This window comes from Lissotriton vulgaris, unplaced genomic scaffold (genome assembly GCF_964263255.1).
Source record: "Lissotriton vulgaris unplaced genomic scaffold, aLisVul1.2 SCAFFOLD_874, whole genome shotgun sequence".
Classification (NCBI taxonomy): Eukaryota; Metazoa; Chordata; class Amphibia; order Caudata; family Salamandridae; genus Lissotriton; species Lissotriton vulgaris.
Genome location: NW_028253554.1, coordinates 410,178 through 432,215, shown reverse-complemented (window position 1 = coordinate 432,215; position 22,038 = coordinate 410,178). Strand labels below are relative to the sequence as shown.

General features: G+C 49.5%; 1 protein-coding gene across 1 annotated transcript in view; it reads left to right on the top strand.

Annotated features, from left to right (window-relative positions):
• Window positions 1–22,038, top strand: part of LOC147660929 (NXPE family member 4-like) — a 244,618-nt gene that overhangs the window by 113,811 nt on the left and 108,769 nt on the right. Inside the window, exon 3 of the mRNA XM_086951418.1 lies at window positions 16,345–16,406. Within this exon, the coding sequence (XP_086807544.1) occupies window positions 16,345–16,406 (62 nt within the window). The remainder of the gene's footprint in view (window positions 1–16,344; window positions 16,407–22,038) is intronic.

The window sequence follows — 22,038 nt, the reverse complement described above, 5'->3', positions numbered from 1 at the left end:
TGCGCCCAGAATGTAAAAGAATATATCAGGAAGCCATGTGTAATCCTAAAACGCCCGAACACCTGTTCCAAGCCACCGACCGAGTACTTCAAGAGCGCATGGGGTATCATGCACTTGACTCTATGGATGAACAAGAATTAGCCAGGTCAGCCGTGCAATGGGCTGACAATTCTGAGAAATATGGTGATGATGTGCTAGCGCATACGTTCTTGAACTTGACACCGAGTGAACAGCGTTTAGCTGGTATGTACATGATACAGCATCTGCTTTTATTATATAAAAGCCAACATTCTGATCCAGGTCCCCTGCGCGATATACTGATAGAACTGGTCACGAACAGATGGAAAGGTTTAAGTACTGATCTAATTAAAGCAATTCTAGAACACCGCCACAAGTATAGTACATTCTTATGTCCACAGATCAATTCAGTACCTGTTATGGAACGAAAGACCATGTATTACATGGATAGACAGAATCCGTTACGAGAAGTGCACCCCGTACAGAACGCAAACCACGACACAGCAAATGTATCAGTATGCACAGAACGATTACCCTGATTACCAGCGATACACATGAAACAGCCTAGAGAGTGAATTCCGCTTGCCCCTTATTGAAGTACCTGTAGATCAGAGTGGTCCTTATGTAAATAGTCAAGTTTTAGGGAAAGACAGAAAGTTTCTCATTGATACAGGGGCAAGCAGGACCACGATAAGTCACAATGAAGTACCAGGGGCACCCCTCTCAGGCTCACAGAACGTGTCCCTCGGATTTTCAGGAAAACCTATTATCAACGAAGTATCACAACCCCTCCCTCTTGCAGTAGGTCCTCTGACACGGACTACAGATTTATTGCTCACGAAATCATGTCCAGAAAATCTATTAGGCATAAAAACACTGAAAGCTCTAGGAGCTATTATTTGTTGTTCTCCCGAGGGAGTACGATTATTTTTGCGAGATTTCAAAGGCCATTATGTATTGAGAGATATGGATCCCCGACTACAGAACGTCCCTGCCCACCTGTGGGCGCAGGGCCCCACTGATGTAGGTTGCATGCACATTACCCCGTATCGAGTCACACTTAAAGCAGGAGTGGTATTACCACGAATTCGACAATACAAGTTACCCCCAGATGCTGTAGTGGCTTTACTGAGAATCATTGACGAGCTCATCGCACAAGGAGTGGTTGTGGAAACCGACTCTAATGTGTGTAATTCTCCTATCATTCCTGTTCTTAAACGTACTGACCCAAATGCTCCACCTGTTTATCGATTGGTTATTGATCTGCGCGAATTGAACAAATGTATTGTACCACAGTACCCTGTGGTTCCAGATATCTCTTCGTTACTGACTGCCATTGATTCCGAAGCAGCGTTCTTTACTGTAATCGATCTCAAGAATGCTTTCTTCAGTGTCCCCATTGATCCGGAAAGCCAATTTATGTTCGGATTCAGTTTAAATGGACGATCTTTTAAATTTGCCCGTGCACCTCAAGGATTCACAGAAAGCCCCAGTATCTATAGCCAAGCATTGAAACAACAACTCGACAGTATCCACATGCCAGTTCACACTGCTCTGCTTCAGTATGTCGATGATCTGCTGATCACCGCTCGAAGCGAACCCGAATGTGAAAATGCATCCCTGATTGTTTTGAACTTCCTGGCTGACAAGGGACACAAGGTGTCTCCTTCGAAGCTACAATTCTGTGTTCAGCAAGTTGTGTACCTGGGTCACTTGCTGTCCAAAGTGGGGAGACAGCTCACACCTGATCGCATTCAGTTAATTGTAAACATGTCACCACCCAGAACACAAAAGGAGGTACGGGCCTTTATAGGCCTCACCTCATACTGTAGACAATGGATTCCCCAATATGCATTTCTAGCAAAGCCACTCATTCAGTTAACAACACAGGAGGCAGCGACTTCGTCTGTCCTCCCTTGGACGCAGGAACATACACAAGCTTTTGAGGACTTAAAGAAAGCCTTATGTCAAGCACCTGTTTTAGCAACACCATGTTACAGTAAGCCTTTTACACTTTTTGTTACAGAACGTGATGGTACTGCATTGTCAGTCCTCACCCAGGAACAAGCAGGTTCACATAAGCCTTGTGCTTATTTTTCCAGTACATTAGACCCAGTCGCACAAGCCCTTCCAGCATGTTTGAAATCAGTTGCAGCTACAGCTTTAGCAATCAGACAGAGTGATTCCATTGTGTTAGGACATCCATTGACAGTACAGGTTCCACATTCTGTAGAAGTCCTCTTGAATCGGACTCAAACCCAACACCTGACCATAGCAAGATTGACAGGTTACGAATTGACATTGTTTCAGCCACACATCGAAATCAGACGCTGCAGCACATTGAATCCTGCCACGTTATTGCCAGTAAATGGAGTAGATCCATTGGCACATGATTGCATTGAAGTTATTACTATCACAACAAAACCCAGACAAGACTTGACAGACGTTCCGTTACCAGATCCAGACCTGACACTTTATGTGGATGGTTCATGTATGAGAACAAAGACAGGTGAATTAGTGGCAGCCTACGCCGTCACGACAGACACGGAAGTCATTGAAACAAATTGTATTGACACTTTGTCAGCCCAAGCAGCAGAGCTTATTGCTCTGACACAAGCATGTATTCAAGCCCGAAATAAGAGAGTCAACATATATACTGATTCACGTTATGCATTCGGAGTCGTTCACGACTTTGGAGTCCTCTGGCGAGAGAGAGGTTACTTAACTTCTCACGGTGCCAACATCCAACATGGTCCCCTCATTCAAGCTCTGTTAGACGCAATACATCTACCTACTGCAATCTCTATCATGAAATGCAAAGCACACACTAAGGTTACTGATGTCATTTCCCAGGGTAACGACCTGGCAGACCGAACAGCAAAGCAAACTGCTCAGAACCGAACTCATGTAACTGATCAGACACAAATAGAGGTACCAGCACACTGCATGACAATTAGGGATCCCGCACATGATGTGATCGACATACAGTCACATGCAACACCAGATGAAATTAAGGAATGGACTAGACTAGGAGGGGTCCAAACAGACCAGGGATGGATGACGAAGGGGAAATCTACATGGTTTCTCCCCGATTCTATGGTACAAGTCATCATTAATACAATACATAGTCCTGCACACCTTGGTGAGAAAGCAATGCTAGACAGTATTCAACACATATGGTCCAATAAAAACTTACGGGCAGCAGCCAAACAGAAAGTGCGTACTTGCATGATTTGTGGTCAGTTCAATCCAGGTAAAAGTATTCCCGTAGAGCAAGGTGGATTTCAGCCTCCCGACCACCCTTTTGAAGTCCTCCAGATGGATTATATCCAGATGGAACGATGTCGAGGATTCAAGTATGTTCTCGTAGTCGTGTGTGCTCTTTCCCGATGGATAGAGGCATACCCAGTTCCCGATTATACTGCTCCGACCACTGCCAAGCAGTTGGTTCGTGAATACTTCCCGCGGTATGGTTTGCCCCGTATCGTGTACTCAGATAATGGTCAGCCATTCTCATCCGAACTTGTGAAACACATTACACTTCTGTTAGGTTACCAGTGGAAGTTCCATTGTGTCCGGCATCCCGAGGCAGCAGGTCTCGTGGAGCGCCATAATCAAACATTGAAAATCCGACTTTCCAAGATCTGTAGAGACAAAGGTATAGACTGGATAGTTGCCTTGCCGGTCGCCCTCTTCTATATGAGGATGGTGGCCCATTCCCGTTCTGGACTATCCCCGTATGAAGTGGTCTTCGGTAGGCCACCGAATATGTGGGGGACGCCCATCCCGCGTAAAATAACTGATGTTGATTGTCTTATGCTGACAGATTACCTTGCCTCCTTGATGTCTGCACTACAATCTTGTCGTTCACAGGTAGCTGCAGCCTTTCCCGACAATACCGAGACGAAGCCCCATGAGGTGGTTCCTGGCGATTTCGTATACGTGAGGAATTTTGATCGGAAGAGTCCGCTGGAGCCCCGCTGGCAATCGCCGAAGTTGGTTCTGCTTACAACGAGGACAGCTGTTAAGATAGAGGGCAGGAAGGGATGGCTGCATTCCAGCCATATTAAAAAATACTTTGGACTTCCTTCGGACTTGGACACTAAGCCCTGCCCTCCTCCACAAACTGACACGAAACTCCCTTTGGTTGAGAAAACTGCTTCAGAAATTTACAGACAAAAGTTACGATCTAGCAAGTCAGACAGTTTAATTGTTTAAGTCCTCCCCTAGGTGAATCGGTTAAATTAGTTTCTGACATGTATCCCCTAGATCGAGATAGAGAGACAGATAGACAAAGACAACATAAAAAAAAGGCGTATTGCAAATCACTTCGTAGTCGCTGTATAGTGACACTACTTGTTATGTTTTTCCTATGTTTGCTGGTTATCACTGCTGGTATTCTACTGCATATATACTACCCTATATTCAAGCGTGCTACTTATAATGCTACTACTGAACATTCTTTTAGTGAATTACCGCCTCATGAATTATCATATAGACTTGCGCTGCGCAACAACACTTTCATTAGTATGTTACATCACTCCCATCAGGCTACCAATGCTACTAATTGCTGGATATGTGGTCGACTCCCTCCTTACCAAGAAAACAAGGGTGTTTTGCCCCTTTTTCCGTACCCGTTCACTCACAATGGCACATGTGGTGCATGGTTTAAAATGCTCAATTCCCTAGTTTCTACTGCTGCTATTTACGAAGGTAACTGGGTTTGGGGTGACCTGAACTTAGTCCTGCTTAAGGTATGCTACCCTGACAAGGAGGGACTCCCCGTTGACACTGGAACTGATCTAGAAAACGAAGTATATGGGTTAGGAAATTACACAGTCACTTTCATGATTTTATCTGTCGAATCCGAAGCTGCTCCTGTTCTACCTGCTATGGCAGTCTTGCCTGTTACTGGTGAACTATGTGTTCGAACAAATGGTTCTGTACACGTAGGTCATAGTAAATGTACCACTGTAGTCGAATTTACTGATCATGGTAGATCCACGTTTAGGGCTTTACGTCATTCCTATTTTGTTTGTGGTCATACTGCATATGTCCGTTTGCCTCTAGACTGGGATGGCACCTGTTATATTGCATTCCTTCTGCCACCTGTTTTTCTAGCCCCTCCCGACTATCATAGAAACACCAATCTGATTAAGCATCGATATCAACGAGATCTCCCGCTTGTCAATTATAAAGAAACTACATGGGAACAATATACAGATTTCAATAAAGGTTTCTTCCCCTATCTAGGTACTGTTTCAAATAGTAAACTAATCCGTAGATTAACCAGAACCCTTGAAGCAGTGGTACTTGAGACCGCTTCAGCTCTAGGTAACTTAACGGAGGAGCAGTCCGCTATGCGGGTTGTTGTTCTTCAGAACCGCCTTGTTATTGACGTCATCTTGGCAGATAGGGGTGGAGCTTGTAAGGTCATCGGGTCAAGCTGCTGTATTTTCATCCCTAATAACGCGCCATCCGTGTACAAAGCTATTACACGTCTCCATAAGATTGCAAGTTTAATTCACCAGACTCCAGGCACCTGGACTTGGTCCGGTTGGTTCTGGACAACGTTGTCAGCCTGGGGGTGGAAGATCCTATCCCTCCTAGGTATTGGTTTTCTTGTAGTATTCAGTTGTTGCCTGTGTATCCAATGCGGACCGGCAATTTGCGGCCTGTGTGCCACTTCATGTGTCCCACGTTCAAGTTCCCATTCCAAGCGCGTAAAGCAAGAAGAGCAAATGATGTTAAGTGAACAAGTCGATCAATTAATGAGAATCGATGTTTCATGAAGGGTCCGTGGGGAACAAGGAGGGAATGAGGAAATATAATTTTTGATCGAGTAGTGTTCCCCAGCGAGTACCCCACCGTCTCCATGTACCAGCTTACAGTGCATGTTATTTCCCTCCTGTGCCAGCTACGAAGACGCAAATACATTTGCGTCCATCTTTAACTTGTCCTCTTTCAGATCCGCCATGAACGGATTGAATATTCAGTTCCTATATATGTCGTGCCACCGTCTTTTTGTGGTACACTTTACACGTTTTTCAGCTCTGGCGAAGTAGGCCCAGAATATGCCATTGAGCCTTTTTCGAGTTCTCTCCTGCTTTCTGTCTCCGAGGGCCTCAGCCCAGGCTACCTCTGTACCAGTGGCCCCCACCTTACTCCTTGCGCGGCTCCGGCGCATAGCCTAACCTCTGCCTGCCAAGACCGTCTTCAACCTTCGAATTATCTGCTCCACTCCTCGAAAACACATTCCTGTCTCGTAGCTCAAGTAAACATCCTCCCAGCTGCAGGAGCAGAGGGCCCGGTTCTTCTGTCTCCGTGCAAGTAATTCATAGACTCCGTTGCCATGGTAGGCCCATGCCCCCTCACCCTGCATGCCAACACGTAGACGCATACATGCAGACAGTATAGAGTAGTCTCCGTCCGAGAGACCTTTTCCCTTCCAGACACTACTGTTCCTTAAACATACGATACCAGATACGATTTGGTATTAGGTTGATCTGACATCCCAGACTTATGTCTACACTTATGTCTACACTTGTAGTGCTAAATGTCAAGTCCTTTCACCTTCTGGTTATACGTCAGACACACGTCAAGCTGCTGCGCGCGCATCTTTGCCATGTATTTCTGCTGACATTGCAAGTTTCTCTTATGTATCCACCCATTTTGTGACCTCATGATCAATGACGTTTCTAGTGTACGCCTTCATGCACGCCTATTATACCGCCTTTTTAATGACGTTTAATGACGTTTCCATGTTTTATCTCTATTTTTCCAGTTGTTACGCCTACTATATGCTCATACATTGTAATGCATTGACTATATATATGTGTTTCTGTAAACAATATGTTGTCTGTCTTCCCTTCCTGAACCCTGTGTGGTGATGGAATGGTTATGCCACCTTGGCTCGAGCCAATAACCCAATTCCTTTTACAGGAATAAAACCCTTTTGAGTTTACCTCAATATCCCGGATTTTGCCTCTTATTTTTCTGAGTTATTCTTATTGATTATTGATAGCAAATTAAGTATAGGTAATCGATTTTACCACAGAACACCCAAGCAACACCCAGGGAACACCCACAGCAACACCCAGGGAATACCCACAGCAACCCCCAAGGAACACCCACAGCAACACCCAGGGAACACCCACAGCAACACCCAGGGAACACCCACAGCAACGCCCAGGGAACACCCACAGCAACCCCCAAGGAACACCCAAGCAACACCCAGGGAACACCCACAGCAACACCCAGGGAATACCTACAGCAACACCCAGGGAACACCTACAGCAACACCCATGGAACACCCACAGCAACAACCAGGGAACACCTACAGCAACACCCATGGAACACCCACAGCAGCACCCAGGGAACACCCACAGCAGCACCCAGGGAACACCCACAGCAACACCCATGGAACACCTACAGCAACACCCAGGGAACACCTACAGCAACACCCATGAAACATCCACAGCAACACCCAGGGAACACCCACAGCAACGCCCAGGGAACACCCACAGCAACCCCCAAGGAACACCCACAGCAACACCCAGGGAACACCTACAGCAACACCCAGGGAACACCTACAGCAACACCCATGGAACATGCACAGCAACACCCAGGGAACACCCACAGCAACGCCCAGGGAACACCCACAGCAACCCCCAGGGAACACCCACAGCAACGCCCAGGGAACACCCACAGAAACCCCCAAGGAACACCCACAGCAACACCCAGGGAACACCTACAGCAACACCCAGGGAACACCCACAGCAACACCCATGGAACACCCACAGCAACACCCAGGGAACACCCACAGCAACGCCCAGGGAACACCCACAGCAACACCCAGGGAACACCTACAGCAACGCCCAGGGAACACCCACAGCAACCCCCAAGGAACACCCACAGCAACACCCAGGGAACACCTACAGCAACACCCAGGGAACACCCACTGCAACACCCAGGGAACACCTACAGCAACACCCATGAAACATCCACAGCAACACCCATGGAACACCCACAGCAACGCCCAGGGAAGACCCACAGCAACCCCCAAGGAACACCCACAGCAACACCCAGGGAACACCTACAGCAACACCCAGGGAACACCCACAGCAACACCCAGGGAACACCTACAGCAACACCCAGGGAACACCCACAGCAACACCCAGGGAACGCCCACAGCAACGCCCAGGGAACACCCACAGCAACCCCCATGGAACACCCAAGCAACACCCAGGGAACACCCACAGCAACACCCAGGGAACACCCACAGCAACACCCAGGGAACACCCACAGCAACGCCCAGGGAACACCCACAGCAACCCCCATGGAACACCCAAGCAACACCCAGGGAACACCCACAGCAACACCCAGGGAACACCCACAGCAACACCCAGGGAACACCCACAGCAACTCTCTCAGAAGTGGAATTGTTCCCGACTCTTTCAAAAATGCGGAAATTCTAGCCATCCTAGAGAAACCTGGTGCTGATCCTCAAGTACTGAGTAATTATCGCCCTATATCTCTTCTGCCATACTTGAGTAAGATCTTGGAAGCACATGTGGCTTGTTGTATCTGCTCCTTTGTAGAGGAGTCACTATTTCTTGACCCTCATCAGGCTGGATTTAGGCCAGCTCACTCAACAGAGGCTGTCATTCTGACAGTCATGGACGAATTAAGAAAGGGGGCTGACCATGACTCTCCCCAGGCTCTGATCCTCCTGGACCTTTCTTCTGCTTTCGACACGGTCGATCTCAATATTTTGTTCCACGGTGTCCGCAACGCAGGCATTCAGGGCCCAGCTTTAGGGTGGATACAGTCCTTCCTTAAGGACAGATATCAATCGGTCCGCCTAGGAAATTTCTGTTCAAAAACAGGGAAACTCCATTGTGGAGTTCCACAGGGATCCTCTTTGTCCCCCCTTTTATTCAATTTGCATATGCAGCCTCTGATCCACGCCTTGAAAGAAATAGAAGTCTTGACGTTCAATTATGCAGACGATCTACAATTAATATTTAACATTCAACCTACTTGATCGTCTGAGCTTAACGTACAATCCATAATGACATTCATTAGTAATTGGATGAACGCCACCCAACTAAAGTTAAACCCCGACAAAACGGAGCTAGTTCTGACAGGAGGCCTCTCAAACCTTTGGAATACAAATTTTGGCCACATCTCTGGACTCTCCCCCCGCTCCGGCGTCTGCTTTAAAAAGCCTGGGGATCATGATAAGCAGTGACTTATCAATGAAAACTCAGATTAACTCCGTGGTCTCGGTTTGCTTCTTCTTCCTACGCAAAATTAAGAAAATCAGAAGATTGTTATCAATAGAAGCACTCACCTTGGTTGTCTTGGCGCTCATCATCTCACGATTAGATTATGCCAACTCCCTTGATGTTGGCATTCCTGCGTATCAAGTGCGGCACTTGCAATGAATTCAGAACCACACTGCCAGGTTAATTTTCAATCTCCCTGTTCGTCAGCATGTGAAGCCTCTGTTGGAACAACTTCACTGGCTCCCGGTGGTTCGACGCAGCGCCTTTAAACTTGTATGTACAATACACAAGGCGCTTTCAAAAAAAGGTCCAAAGTTCATTGTCGAAAAAATACAGAAGTATATTCCTTCTCGTACCCTTCGATCATCTAGCCACAACCTTTTGTTCATCCCTAGGTTCAAGCGCATCAAACACGGGGGACTTAGGTTCTCTACGTTAGCTCCCCAACTTTGGAACCCCTTCCCCCCATCTATACGCACTACTGACGCTCATCTTCAGTTCAGAAAACAACTGAAAACCAGTTTTTTTTCAAAAGCTTACAACGAATAGCCCACTGACTTAGCTCAGATCTGCCATGTCCTGAAGCGCCAAGAAACCAACCCGGTGAACGTTGCGCTATATAAGCAATTTAACATAACATAACAAATCCTGGTTGAGGAGAGTTGAGAGGTCCTGTGCTGAGGATGCGTCGCACACCGGCAGACGCGAGGTCATGTGCTGAGGATGTCGCACACCGGCAGGCGTGAGGTCCTGTGCTGAGTGAGGATGCGTTGCACAGCAATAGACGTGAGGTCCAGTGCTGAGGATGCATCGCACAGCAGCAGGCATGAGGTACTGTGTCGAGGATGCATTTCACAGCAGCGGTTCCAATGAGTTGCGAGATCCTGCATCGGGGATGCGTCATGCAGTGGCATTTCCGTTTTGAAGCTGAGAGGCAATACGTTGCACTACTTCAGTTCTGCTAGGACCACAGCTAGGCCCGTTTCCAAGGGTCCAGGAATGGGGTGGCACCACTTGGTAGGCTGATGCCACAGCAGGGAGATTCCAGACGGAAGGTTCAAGGTGGTTGGAGTCTTTTCTGTCCATGAGGCTCTAATTAGGATGCCAGCCAACTAGCCCATGGAGTCACTCTGGTGGTCCTGGGTTCGAGATATACGTCCAGTTCTTTTCATTCAGGCAGAGGTGTGGCAGGGTAGCTGAGTGGCAGGGTAGCTGAGTAGCAGGGTAGCAGAGTAGCAGGGCAGCAGGGTAGCAGGGTAGCAGGGCAGCAGGGTAGCAGGGCAGCAGGGTAGCAGAGTAGCAGGGTAGCAGAGTAGCTGAGTAGCAGAGTAGCAGGGTAGCAGAGTAGCAGGGCAGCAGGGTAGCAGGGTAGCAGGGTAGCTGAGTAGCAGGGTAGCAGAGTAGCAGGGCAGCAGGGTAGCAGGGTAGCAGGGCAGCAGGGTAGCAGGGTAGCAGAGTAGCAGGGTAGCAGAGTAGCTGAGTAGCAGAGTAGCAGGGTAGCAGAGTAGCAGGGCAGCAGGGTAGCAGGGTAGCAGGGTAGCTGAGTAGCAGGGTAGCAGAGTAGCAGGGTAGCAGAGTAGCAGGGTAGCAGAGTAGCAGGGTAGCAGGGTAGCAGGGCAGCAGGGCAGCAGGGTAGCAGGGTAGCTGAGTAGCAGGGTAGCAGGGTAGCAGGGTAGCAGGGTAGCAGGGTAGCAGAGTAGCAGGGTAGCAGGGTAGCAGGGTAGCAGAGTAGCAGGGTAGCAGAGTAGCAGAATAGCAGGGTAGCAGAGTAGCAGGGCAGCAGGGTAGCAGAGTAGCAGAATAGCAGGGTAGCAGAGTAGCAGGGTAGCAGGGTAGCAGAGTACCAGGGCAGCAGGGCAGCAGGGCAGCAGGGTAGCAGGGTAGCTGAGTGGCAGTCCTTCTTGCAGCACAGCAGTCCTTCTGAGTCTTCCACAGGTCCAGAGGTGTACTGAAGAGTTGGGTCTCAAGGGGCACTATTTATCTTTGGTACCGGCTTTGAAGCAGGAGAGGTTTCTAGAGTTTTTCACCCTCAAAGGTGTTTTGAACTTCCATCCTCCTTGCCCTCGCCTCAGCTTGTCTGGGGCCACAAAAGACTTGTGGGAAACCCTTTGCGAGTGTGCTGAGGCAGAGTATTTGTGATGTGCAAGAGTGGTAGGTGACAGGCCCGGCCCCCTATCACGTCAGAGATGACCCGTCCTGCCACCACCTCTTCCACCTTTCTCTCACTGTCTGGGAGCAATACACACAGTCTGTTTTTGAAACGTAGAGCACTCCCTGTTTTTGTGAAAATAATCGTGAGTGCTAACTTAAGCTAGCGTGCCGCTGTGGTGGACATGATGTCTAGCAGGTCAACTCATCACACAGACTGAACTCGAGTGCTTGCACTTGGCCACTGTGCACTGCTGCTGGGAGCTGAGGCTTCGAGTTTAATTGCAAAGTGTTCCTAGTAAATCTTGAATAAACATTTTCTGTACATGTGTGTTCAACAACATATACAAGTACACTCATTCATAGACATAACTTCATCAAAATGTATTCTGTTTTACAACACAAAAACTGCATTAATTTTGAGGAATGTAACAACTTCCTCTGTTCCACATCTGTGCCCAACGTCCCTCCTTCGGGGGCTTAAACTACTCATAAAAGAAAAGAATTTCATGAAAACAATGTGGGGTGTCCAACCCTCCCATCAATGACAGACTGGTCCAATCCTTGAGCTTCACTCTTTGTATTATAAGCACAACCAGAAAACGCCACGTCATGAGTGGAGAGATGCGCTCGTTTGTATCTCACCTGTGCGTCGGGCACACGCCCCGCGTGGGTTCGGTTAGTGAGAGTCCTTGAGCCACATGAGTGCTTTGAAGGAAGTTACAACCGCGTGCTCACTGATGCCAACCACACCTCAACTGGACCCGCCGCGCCCGCCTCGCGCCTGTATACATCATCCTTACAACTTACAGAACCGGTCTCTTGAGTCAATCTGCAACAGCAGGGACCTCTAGAGAGGCATTTCTACCAACCAATAGAAGCACGAATGACACCTTTCTATATACCTATAAGATGAGGTTGGCATCATGGTACTAAGCTTGAGAATAATGATTTATCGCTGGTGGCGCCCGGTGCGACAATCACTTTTGGCGCCCCACATCCCATGACCACCTCCTCTGACTCTCTCACTACCACCTGCAAAGGTGCCCTTCATCTCTCCTATCATAAGATTTTGCAAAGCACAGTGCCCCCCAGAAGTCACAGAGCCCTTCCCACAGGTCACCGCCCAGTGCAGCCGCACCAGTCGCACTGCCCTAAAGCTGGCCTGATGGACAGATTTCATCGAAAGTGGGCGGTGCAATGAGTGCTGCAGGCCCACTAGTAGCATCTACTTTACAGGCCCTGGTACATGAAGTACCATTTTTCTAGTGACGTACCAGTAAATTAAATGTGCCAGTTGGGTGGAGCCAATGGTACCATGTTTTAGGGAGAATGCACAAGCACTTTAGCACCGATAAGCAGGGGTAAAGTGCACAGAGTCCGGTAGCCAGCAAAAATGAAGGGGCATATTAACAAGGGCAGTATTGCCGCTTTAGCGGCACTTTTTTCTGCAAAAGCGGCAATATTTTAATCGCCCTACTTACAAGATGGTGCTAACATGCATTATCACATTGTTAGCACCCGTTTTCCAGATGCCTTGCTTTGCATCTCTAATGAGATGCACAGTGGGCGTCAATTAGCACTACTCCTTCTAAATTATCGCTGATGTGCACATTGTAATATTTACAAGGAGGCCCAGGCATTTTTGCAGACATTTTCGTCAAAAACTAACGTCTGCAAAAATGCTGACTTACCTATACTTTACATTGGGGTGGATTATGCTGATACGACCACTGGATCGTATCAGCAAGGTTATTGCCACTTTCCATGGAACATCGCTGGAAAACCAGGGATGTTCCTTGAAAAACACCGCTATCGCTGGAATAATTATCGCCATTGCGCTATGCGTTGTCAATACAGCGCTAGCATGACAATAATTTCCAGTGATAGCCGTGGATAACAATTCTCACGCTGAGGGCGGCCAGCGATAATTATCACTGGCCGTTGATAATATGCCCCGTGGAGAGCATTAGCGGGGTCAGTTCCAGGGCAATCCTTCATTGTCAAGTCCATTCCCTGTCGGTAGATGGACCACCTCAACAGTTTAGAATCCTCATCCCTCATCTGCATGAGCCATCGGAGGGGTGTCGTCCGTCTAAACCCGGAAGAGAGCCCCACATGGGTGTGGTCTCAATGTCGTCAGTGCCCAGACCACTGTAAATGCTTCCTTTTCTATTGCACTCCACCTCCGTTCCCTGGAGAGTAACCTTCTTCCGATGAAGGTCACTGCTGGATCTGGGCCCTTTGGGGCAGATTTACAAGCCCCTTGCGACACATTTGCGCCGCCGTTGCATCACTTTTGTGACGCAGTGGTGCGTAAATCATGCGCCACGTTGCGACTTATTTACAACGTGACGCATCTAGGCAGATGCGTCACGTTGTAAAGCCCTGCGCCACATACATGTTTCTTTATGTTATTTCTTTGTCATTTTCTTTTTCCATTGTGATGTTATCTTCACATTACAACGTTTCATTTATGGCCTCGTGGTCCAAGTACTGCTGTGCCCAATGCATTTCGGGATGTGCCCTTCATCAGGGGTCATTCCTCGATATTCGTAAATGTTGAAACGCATTCTAATGGTCGTCTTCGTAAGTTTTCTTCTGCTGGTGTGCCCCGAACCGCGGTTTCAAAAACATATAACTGTGATACAACGGAAAAAAGAAATTACAAGGAAATAATAAAAGAAATGTTTGGAATTACAATTGAATCCTGTTTTTAATTATTGAAACTTTATTGAATTAAGTGCAGACTAGTGACGCTTTCCATTAGTTGAGAAAAATGCTTATTTTCAGTTGTTCACAAATCTCACACTCAGGAGATTAAAACCTATCTGCACCATAAAACATAAAATACTTTACCTACTTTGGATACACACGTGAGTGCAAAGTTCTTTCCATTAATTGGAACTTCCTTGTAGCTTCAGGATTACTCACAGGACAGACTGTACCATCAGCACTGCTCTCAAGGTGGATTGTCCAACATCAGCAAACCTCCCAGTAAGGACTGGTCTCATCAGTTCTAACTCCAGGGAATACAGGCTCCCATCCATAGCACTCCCAGCAAAGCCTGGTCTCCTCAGTTCTGACAGGCACCTATACCTAAGACTCCCAGCAAAGTCCGGTCTCATCAGTTCAGACAGGCTCCAATCCATAGCACTCCCAGCAAAGACCAGTCTCATCAGTTCAGACAGGCTCCCATCCGTAGCACTCCCAGTAAAGACCAGTCTCATCAGTTCAGACAGGCACCCATATATAGGACTCCCAGCAAAGAACGGTCTCATCAGTTCTGACAGGCTCCCATCCATAACACTCCCAGTAAAGAGTAAAGACTGGTCTCATCAGTTCTGACAGGCACCCATACATAAGCCTCCCAGTAAATACCTGTCTCGTCAGTTCTGACAGGCTCCAATCCATAGCATTCCCAGTAAAGACTGGTCTCATCAGTTCTGACAGGCACCCATACATAAGACTCCCAGTAAAGAGCGGTCTCATCAGTTCTGACAGGCTCCCATCCATAGCACTCCCAGCAAAGACCGATCTCATCAGTTCTGACAGGCTCCCATCTAAGCACTCCCAGCAAAGTCCGGTCTCATCAGTTCTGACAGGCTCCCATCCATAGCACTCCCAGCAAAGACCGGTCTCATCAGTTCTGACAGGCTCCAATCCATAGCACTCCCAGCAAAGTCCGGTCTCATCAGTTCTGACAGGCACCCATACATAAGACTCCCAGTAAAGACTGGTCTCATCAGTTCTGACAGGCACCCATACATAAGACTCCCAGTAAAGACAGGTCTCATCAGTTCTGACAGGCTCCCATTCATAGCACTCCCAGCAAAGACCGGGCTCATCAGTTCTGACAGGTTCCCATCCATAGCACTCCCAGCAAAGTCCGGTCTCATCAGTTCTGACAGGCTCCCATCCATAGCACTCCCTGCAAAGACCGGTCTCATCAGTTCTGACAGGCACCCATACATAAGACTCCCAGTAAAGGCTGGTCTCATCACTTCTGACAGGCACCCATACATAAGACTCCCAGTAAAGACTGGTCTCATCAGTTCTGACAGGAACCCATACATAAGACTCCCGGTAAAGACCGGTCTCATCAGTTCTGACAAGCACCCATACATAAGACTCCCAGTAAAGACAGGTCTCATCAGTTCTGACAGGCTCCCATTCATAGCACTCCCAGCAAAGACCAGGCTCATCAGTTCTGACAGGTTCCCATCCATAGCACTCCCAGCAAAGTCCGGTCTCATCAGTTCTGACAGGCTCCCATCCATAGCACTCCCAGCAAAGACCGGTCTCATCAGTTCTGACAGGCACCCATACATAAGACTCCCAGTAAAGACTGGTCTCATCACTTCTGACAGGCACCCATACATAAGACTCCCAGTAAAGACTGGTCTCATCAGTTCTGACAGGCACCCATACATAAGACTCCCAGTAAAGACCGGTCTCATCACTTCTGACAGGCACCCATACATAAGACTCCCAGTAAAGACTGGTCTCATCATTTCTGACAGGCACCCATACATAAGGCTCCCAGTAAAGACCGGTCTCATCACTTCTGACAGGCACCCATACATAAGACTCCCTGTAAAGACTGGCCTCATCACTTCTGACAGGCACCCATACATAAGACTCCCAGTAAAGACTGGTCTCATCACCTCTGACAGGCTCCCATCCATAGCAGTCCCAGTAAAGACTTGTCAACTCCCATCCATAGCACTCCCAGGTGTGCAGTGGGCTACATCATGAACACTCCCAAAGCAGGCTGGGTCTCCCTAGTAGCAGAGCAGGTGTAGTAGACCTGCTCGTCTTGGTTGGGAATCGTTTGATGCTGCAGATCTGTTCCAGATGCTGATTCCTCCTTCTCTTCCTCATCCAGGTCTCGCATCAGAGCTGCAATCCCTCACGGCTTACAAGACCTCAACGTCATTCAGTGTTCAAGTGAGTCCTCTTTCTATCAATGGGTGCATTGTTGATAGTATTCGATGAATCCACTCACAATTGTTGTTTGAGTGAATATGACAGAGAGCGGAAAGCAATGAGTCAAGAGCGTCAATAAAGGTAGATGACGTCATTGAGTCGGTGGGGAGTTCTTGTGTCAATTTCAGGATTTTGTAGATTTGATTCCGGGATACAGGGCTTGGAAAACATGAGCAACATACATTGCAAGACAAAAGCATGTGTCGAAGATCTACTCCAGAGATGCACCATGTACAGGGGTCATCGCCGAGCACACATGGGGGGTCACTCAGGGCATTGCTGACCACACATGGGGGGTCACTCAGGGCATCGTCGAGCACACATGAGGGGTCACTCAGGGCATCATCGAGCACACATGAGGGGCCACTCAAGTCACCCCCGAGCACACATGGGGGTCACTCAGGTCATCACAGAGTACACATGGGGGTCACTCAAGTCACCCCCGAGCACACATGGGGGGGTCACTCAGGGCATCGCCGAGCACATACGTGGGTCACTCAGGGCATCGCCGAGCACACATTAGGGTAGCTCAAGTCACCGCAGAGCACACATGAGGGTCACTCAAGTCACCGCCGAGCACACATGAGGGGTCACTCAGGGCATCATCGCGCACACACGGGGGGTCACTCAGGGCATCACCGAGCACACATGGGGGGTCATTCAGGGCATCGCCGAGCACACATGGGGGGTCATTCAGGTCATCGCCGAGCCCACATGGGGGGTCACTCAGGGCATCGCCGAGCACACATGGGGGGTCACTCAGGTCATCGCCGAGCACACATGGGGGGTCACTCAGGGCATCACCGAGCACACATGGGGGGTCCCTCAGGGCATCGCCGAGCACACATGGGGGGTCACTCAAGTCACAGCCGAGCACACTTGAGGGGTCACTCAGGGCATCGCCGAGCACACATGAGGGTCACTCAATTCATCGCCGAGCACACATGAGGATCACTCAAGTCACCAGCAAGCACACATGGGGTCACTCAGGGCATCGCCAAGCACACATGGGGCTCACTCAGGGCATCGCCGAGCACACATGAGGGGTCACTGAGGTCATCATTGAGTACACATGGGGGTCACTCAGGTCATCGCCAAGCACACATGAGGTGTCACTCAGGGCATCGCCAATCACACATGGTGGGTCACTCAGGGCATCGCCGAGCACACATGGGGGGTCCCTCAGGGCATCGCCGAGCACACATGGTGGGTCACTCAGGGCATCGCCGAGCACACATGGGGGGTCACTCAGGGCATCACCGAGCACACATGGGGGGTCCCTCAGGGAATCGCCGAGCACACATGATGGGTCACTCAGTGCATCACCGAGCACACATGAGGGGTCATTCAGGTCATCATCGAGCACACATGGGGGGTCACTCAGGTCATCGCTGAGCACACATGGGGGTCACTCAGGTCATCGCTGAGCACACATGGTGGGTCACTCAGTGCATCGCCGAGCACACATGAGGGGTCATTCAGGTCATCGCTGAGCACACATGGGGGGTCCCTCAGGGCATCGCCGAGCACACATGGTGGGTCACTCAGTGCATCGCTGAGCACACATGAGGGGTCATTCAGGTCATCATCGAGCACACATTGGAGGTCACTCAGGGCATCGCCGAGCACACATGGGGGGTCACTCTCTTGTGTCTGGGTCCGAGGCTTTGGAACGACCTCCCAGAGTCGCTGCAACACTGCCCTTCTCTTATTGCATTTCTCAAGGGTTTGAAGACCTGGCAGTTTAGTTTAGGGGCTGCACTCTCTCTACTTTGGTCTAGCGCTTGGAAACCCTCTGGGGTAGCTGTGTGCTTTATAAGACACAAATAATATGAAACCCGGGACTCTAATAAGGATGCAAAACTGACAAGGTTCTAAATACTGCCAGAGATCTGTCGCAGGACTGCGTCATTTACACACCCCTGATGAATGCCAAGGACCTACCTCTGCCCTGCACAGAGCTGATTAACCTACCTCTGCGCTGCACCAGATACACAGATCTGATTAACCTGCCTCTGCGCTGCACCAAATACACAGATCTGGTTAACCTACCTCTGCGCTGCACCAGATACACAGACCTGGAATGGACCTGATCTATGTACAAATAGGGCCCAAAGATGCCTAGCAGCCGTGTTTACATGGCTTGCACAGGCCGAACTTAAGTGCAACGAGGGGAAATCGGAAATCATACTTTACGGTCAATTTCCCCCTTTCTTCACAGAAACCTTGTGGCCCTCTGATTTCCCCCGCCCTCTCTTTGAGGGTGGTCTGGCTAAGAACCTGCGTATCTGGTTTGGGGAAGATCTCAGGTTTACGGATCACATCAAGAGACTGACGGGCGTGTGCTTTGGAACTCTTAAATCCTTAAGCAGATTTTTCCATTTGCTCCCTCAGCCGGCCAAGGATATGGTGGCTCGGGCGCTTATCCTATCCCGCCTGGATTATGCCAACGCGCTCTTCCTCGGCATCCCTGGATATCTGGTTAATAAACTGCAATTAATTCAGAACGCGGCGGCCAGACTCTTACTCAGCATTTCTAAGAGATCAAGTATCAGATCACAAATGCGTGATCTTCACTGGCTGCCCGCGGTCCAGCGGGTGCAGTTCAAGGCTCCTATTTTAGCGCACAGAGCCGTACATGATTCAGGTCCTTCTTACATCAGGAAAAGGGTGGCCTTCTAAACTCCTCGACAAGCTTTAAGATCTGCTTCTCATCGGCTGATGGCTATCCCCCACTTTCGTCTCTCTAGGATGGGCGGAAAGTCTCTTTCAGTCAAAGTATCCATTCTTTGGAATACCCCCCCTGCTGTGTTGCGCCACACTCAGGATTTCCGGTGCTTTAGGAAGCTTCTCAAAACTCTCCTTTTCAAGCAAGCCTATTAATTCTCTCTCTAGCCATATGTCTGAAACCACATCGCGCCAGGATACTCAAGAGTAATTGTGGGCGTTATAAATTTCATATAACATAACATAACATAACATAACATTAGTGCAAGACATCTATTGCAGGACTGCGTCATTTACAGACCTCTGACTAACCTATCTCTGCATTACACCAGATTCATAGATCTTATGGACCTCATTTAGGAAAAGTGGCGCATCGCGGCGTGATAGCAGCGATGCGTTACTTTTCATTGAACCTACCTTGCGACTCCAATGGTGCGTCATATTTACAGTATGACGCATCATGTCGCAAGGAGTTACCGATACGTCAGTATTTCTGTTGTATCTGTAGGCGCAAAAATGACGCATTGCTGGAGTGTGTCACGAAAGTGATGGAACTCCATCAATGTGTCCTTTCACATGGGGCAAGTCCCTTTTCAAATGTGCCTACCTCAGTCTTACGCCTGCCATGGGGCAGGCGTACAATATTGAAGTATTTCCGTCCATAGAAGTGGCGCAGTGAAATCTCATAGATTTCACTGCGTCACTTCTACGACCCTTCCTTACGTCTGAACGCCCCTCTCTGCATACATTATACCTGGCGCAGGTGTAATGTGGTTCAAAGTGCTGCATCTAGGTTGATACATCACTTTGTAAATATGGTGCAACAAGGCACATTTTTTAAGCCGCAGTTGCGACACAAAGAGGGCTGCACCAGCGAGCAAAATAGACGCAAGGGCTTGTAAATAAACCCCTATATGAGCAAGCAATCAATCGCAGGACTGCGTCATTTTCACACCTCTGATAAATTCCATGGACCTGCCTCTGTGCTGCACCAGATATACTGATTTAATTATTGCAAGACGTCTATTGCTGGACTGCATCACTTACACAGGTCGGATTATGGGTGTGCTAAATTTCTGCAACTTGCTTTCACCCAATTATGTGAAATTTTAGGAAAATGCTGCAAAATTATGCTAAATGTATTTTAGCACAAAATACGTTGTCCCATATCTCTCTCTTGCTCTCCTGCACTGCACCTGTCCCTCTCTTGGTCTCCTGTCCTGCCCCTGTCTCTCTCTTGGTCTCCTGTCCTGCCCCCTGTCTCTCTCTTGCTCTCGTTCTCTGCCCCATGTCTGTCTCTTGCCCTCCTGCCCCGCCCCATGTCACTCTCTTGGTGCCCTGTCCCATGTCTCTCTTGGTCTACTGCCCTGCCCCACATCTCTCTCTTGCCCTCCTGTCCTGCCCTATGCCTCTCTCTTGCTCTTCTGCACTGCCCCATGTCTCTCTCTTGCTCTCCTGCCCTGCCCCATGTCTCTCTCTTGCTCTCCTGCCCTGGCCCATGTCTCTCTCTTGCTCTCCTGCCCCATGTCTCTCTCTTGCTCTCCTGCCCTGCCCCATGTCTCTCTCTTGCTCTCCTGCCCCATGTCTCTCTCTTGCTCTCCTGTCCTGCCCCATGTCTCTCTCTTGCTCTCCTGCCCCATGTCTCTCTCTTGCTCTCCTGCCCTGCCCCATGTCTCTCTCTTGCTCTCCTGCCCCATGTCTCCCTCTTGCTCTCCTCTCCTGCCCCATGTCTCTCTCGCTCTCCTGCCCCATGTCTCTCTCTTGCTCTCCTGTCCTGCCCCATGTCTCTCTCTTGCTCTCCTGTCCTGCCCCATGTCTCTCTCATGCTCTCCTGTCCTGCCCCATGTGTCTCTCTTGCTCTCCTGCCCCATGTCTCTCTCTTGCTCTCCTGTCCTGCCCCATGTCTCCCTCTTGCTCTCCTGTCCTGCCCCATGTCTCTCTCTTGCTCTCCTGCCCCATGTCTCTCTCTTTCTCTCCTGCCCCATGTCTCTCTCTTGCTTTCCTGCCCATGTCTCTCTCTTATTCTCTTGCACAGCCCCATGTCTCTCTCTTGCTCTCCTGCCCCATGTCTCTCTCTTGCTCTCCCGCCCTGGCCCATGTCTCTCTCTTGCTCTCCTGTCCTGCCCATGTCTCTCTCTTGCTCTCCTGTCCTGCCCCATGTCTCTCTCTTGCTCTCCTGTCCCATGCCTCTCTCTTGGTCTCCTGTCCTGCCCCATGTCTCTCTCTTGCTCTCCTGCCCCATGTCTCTTTCTTGCCCTCCTGTCCTGCCCCATGCCTCTCTCTTGCCCTCCTGTCCTGCCCCATGTCTCTCTCTTGTTCTCCTGTCCTGCCCCTGTCTCTCTTACTGTCCTGTCCTGCCCAATGTCTCTCTCTTGCTCTCCTGCCCTGCCCCATGCCTCTCTCTTGCTCTCCTGCCCCATGTCTCTCTCTTGCTCTCCTGTCCTGCCCCATGTCTCTCTCTTGCTCTCCTGTCCTGCCCCATGTCTCTCTCTTGCTCTCCTGCCCCATGTCTCTCTCTTGCTCTCCTGTCCTGCCCCATATCTCTCTCTTGCTCTCCAGTCCTGCCCCAAGTCTCTCTCTTGCTCTCCTGTCCTGCCCCATGTCTCTCTCTTGCTCTCCTGTCCTGCCCCATGTCTCTCTCTTGCTCTCCTGCCCTGTCCCATGTCTCTCTCTTGCTCTTCTGTCCTGCCCCATGTCTCTCTCTTGCTCTCCTGCCCTGCCCCTGTCTCTCTCTTGCTCTCCTGTCCATGTCTCTCTCTTGCTCTCCTACCCATGTCTCTCTCTTGCTCTCCTGCCCTGCCCCATGTCTCTCTCTTGCTCTCCTGCCCTGCCCCATGTCTCTTTCTTGCTCTCCTGTCCTGCCCCA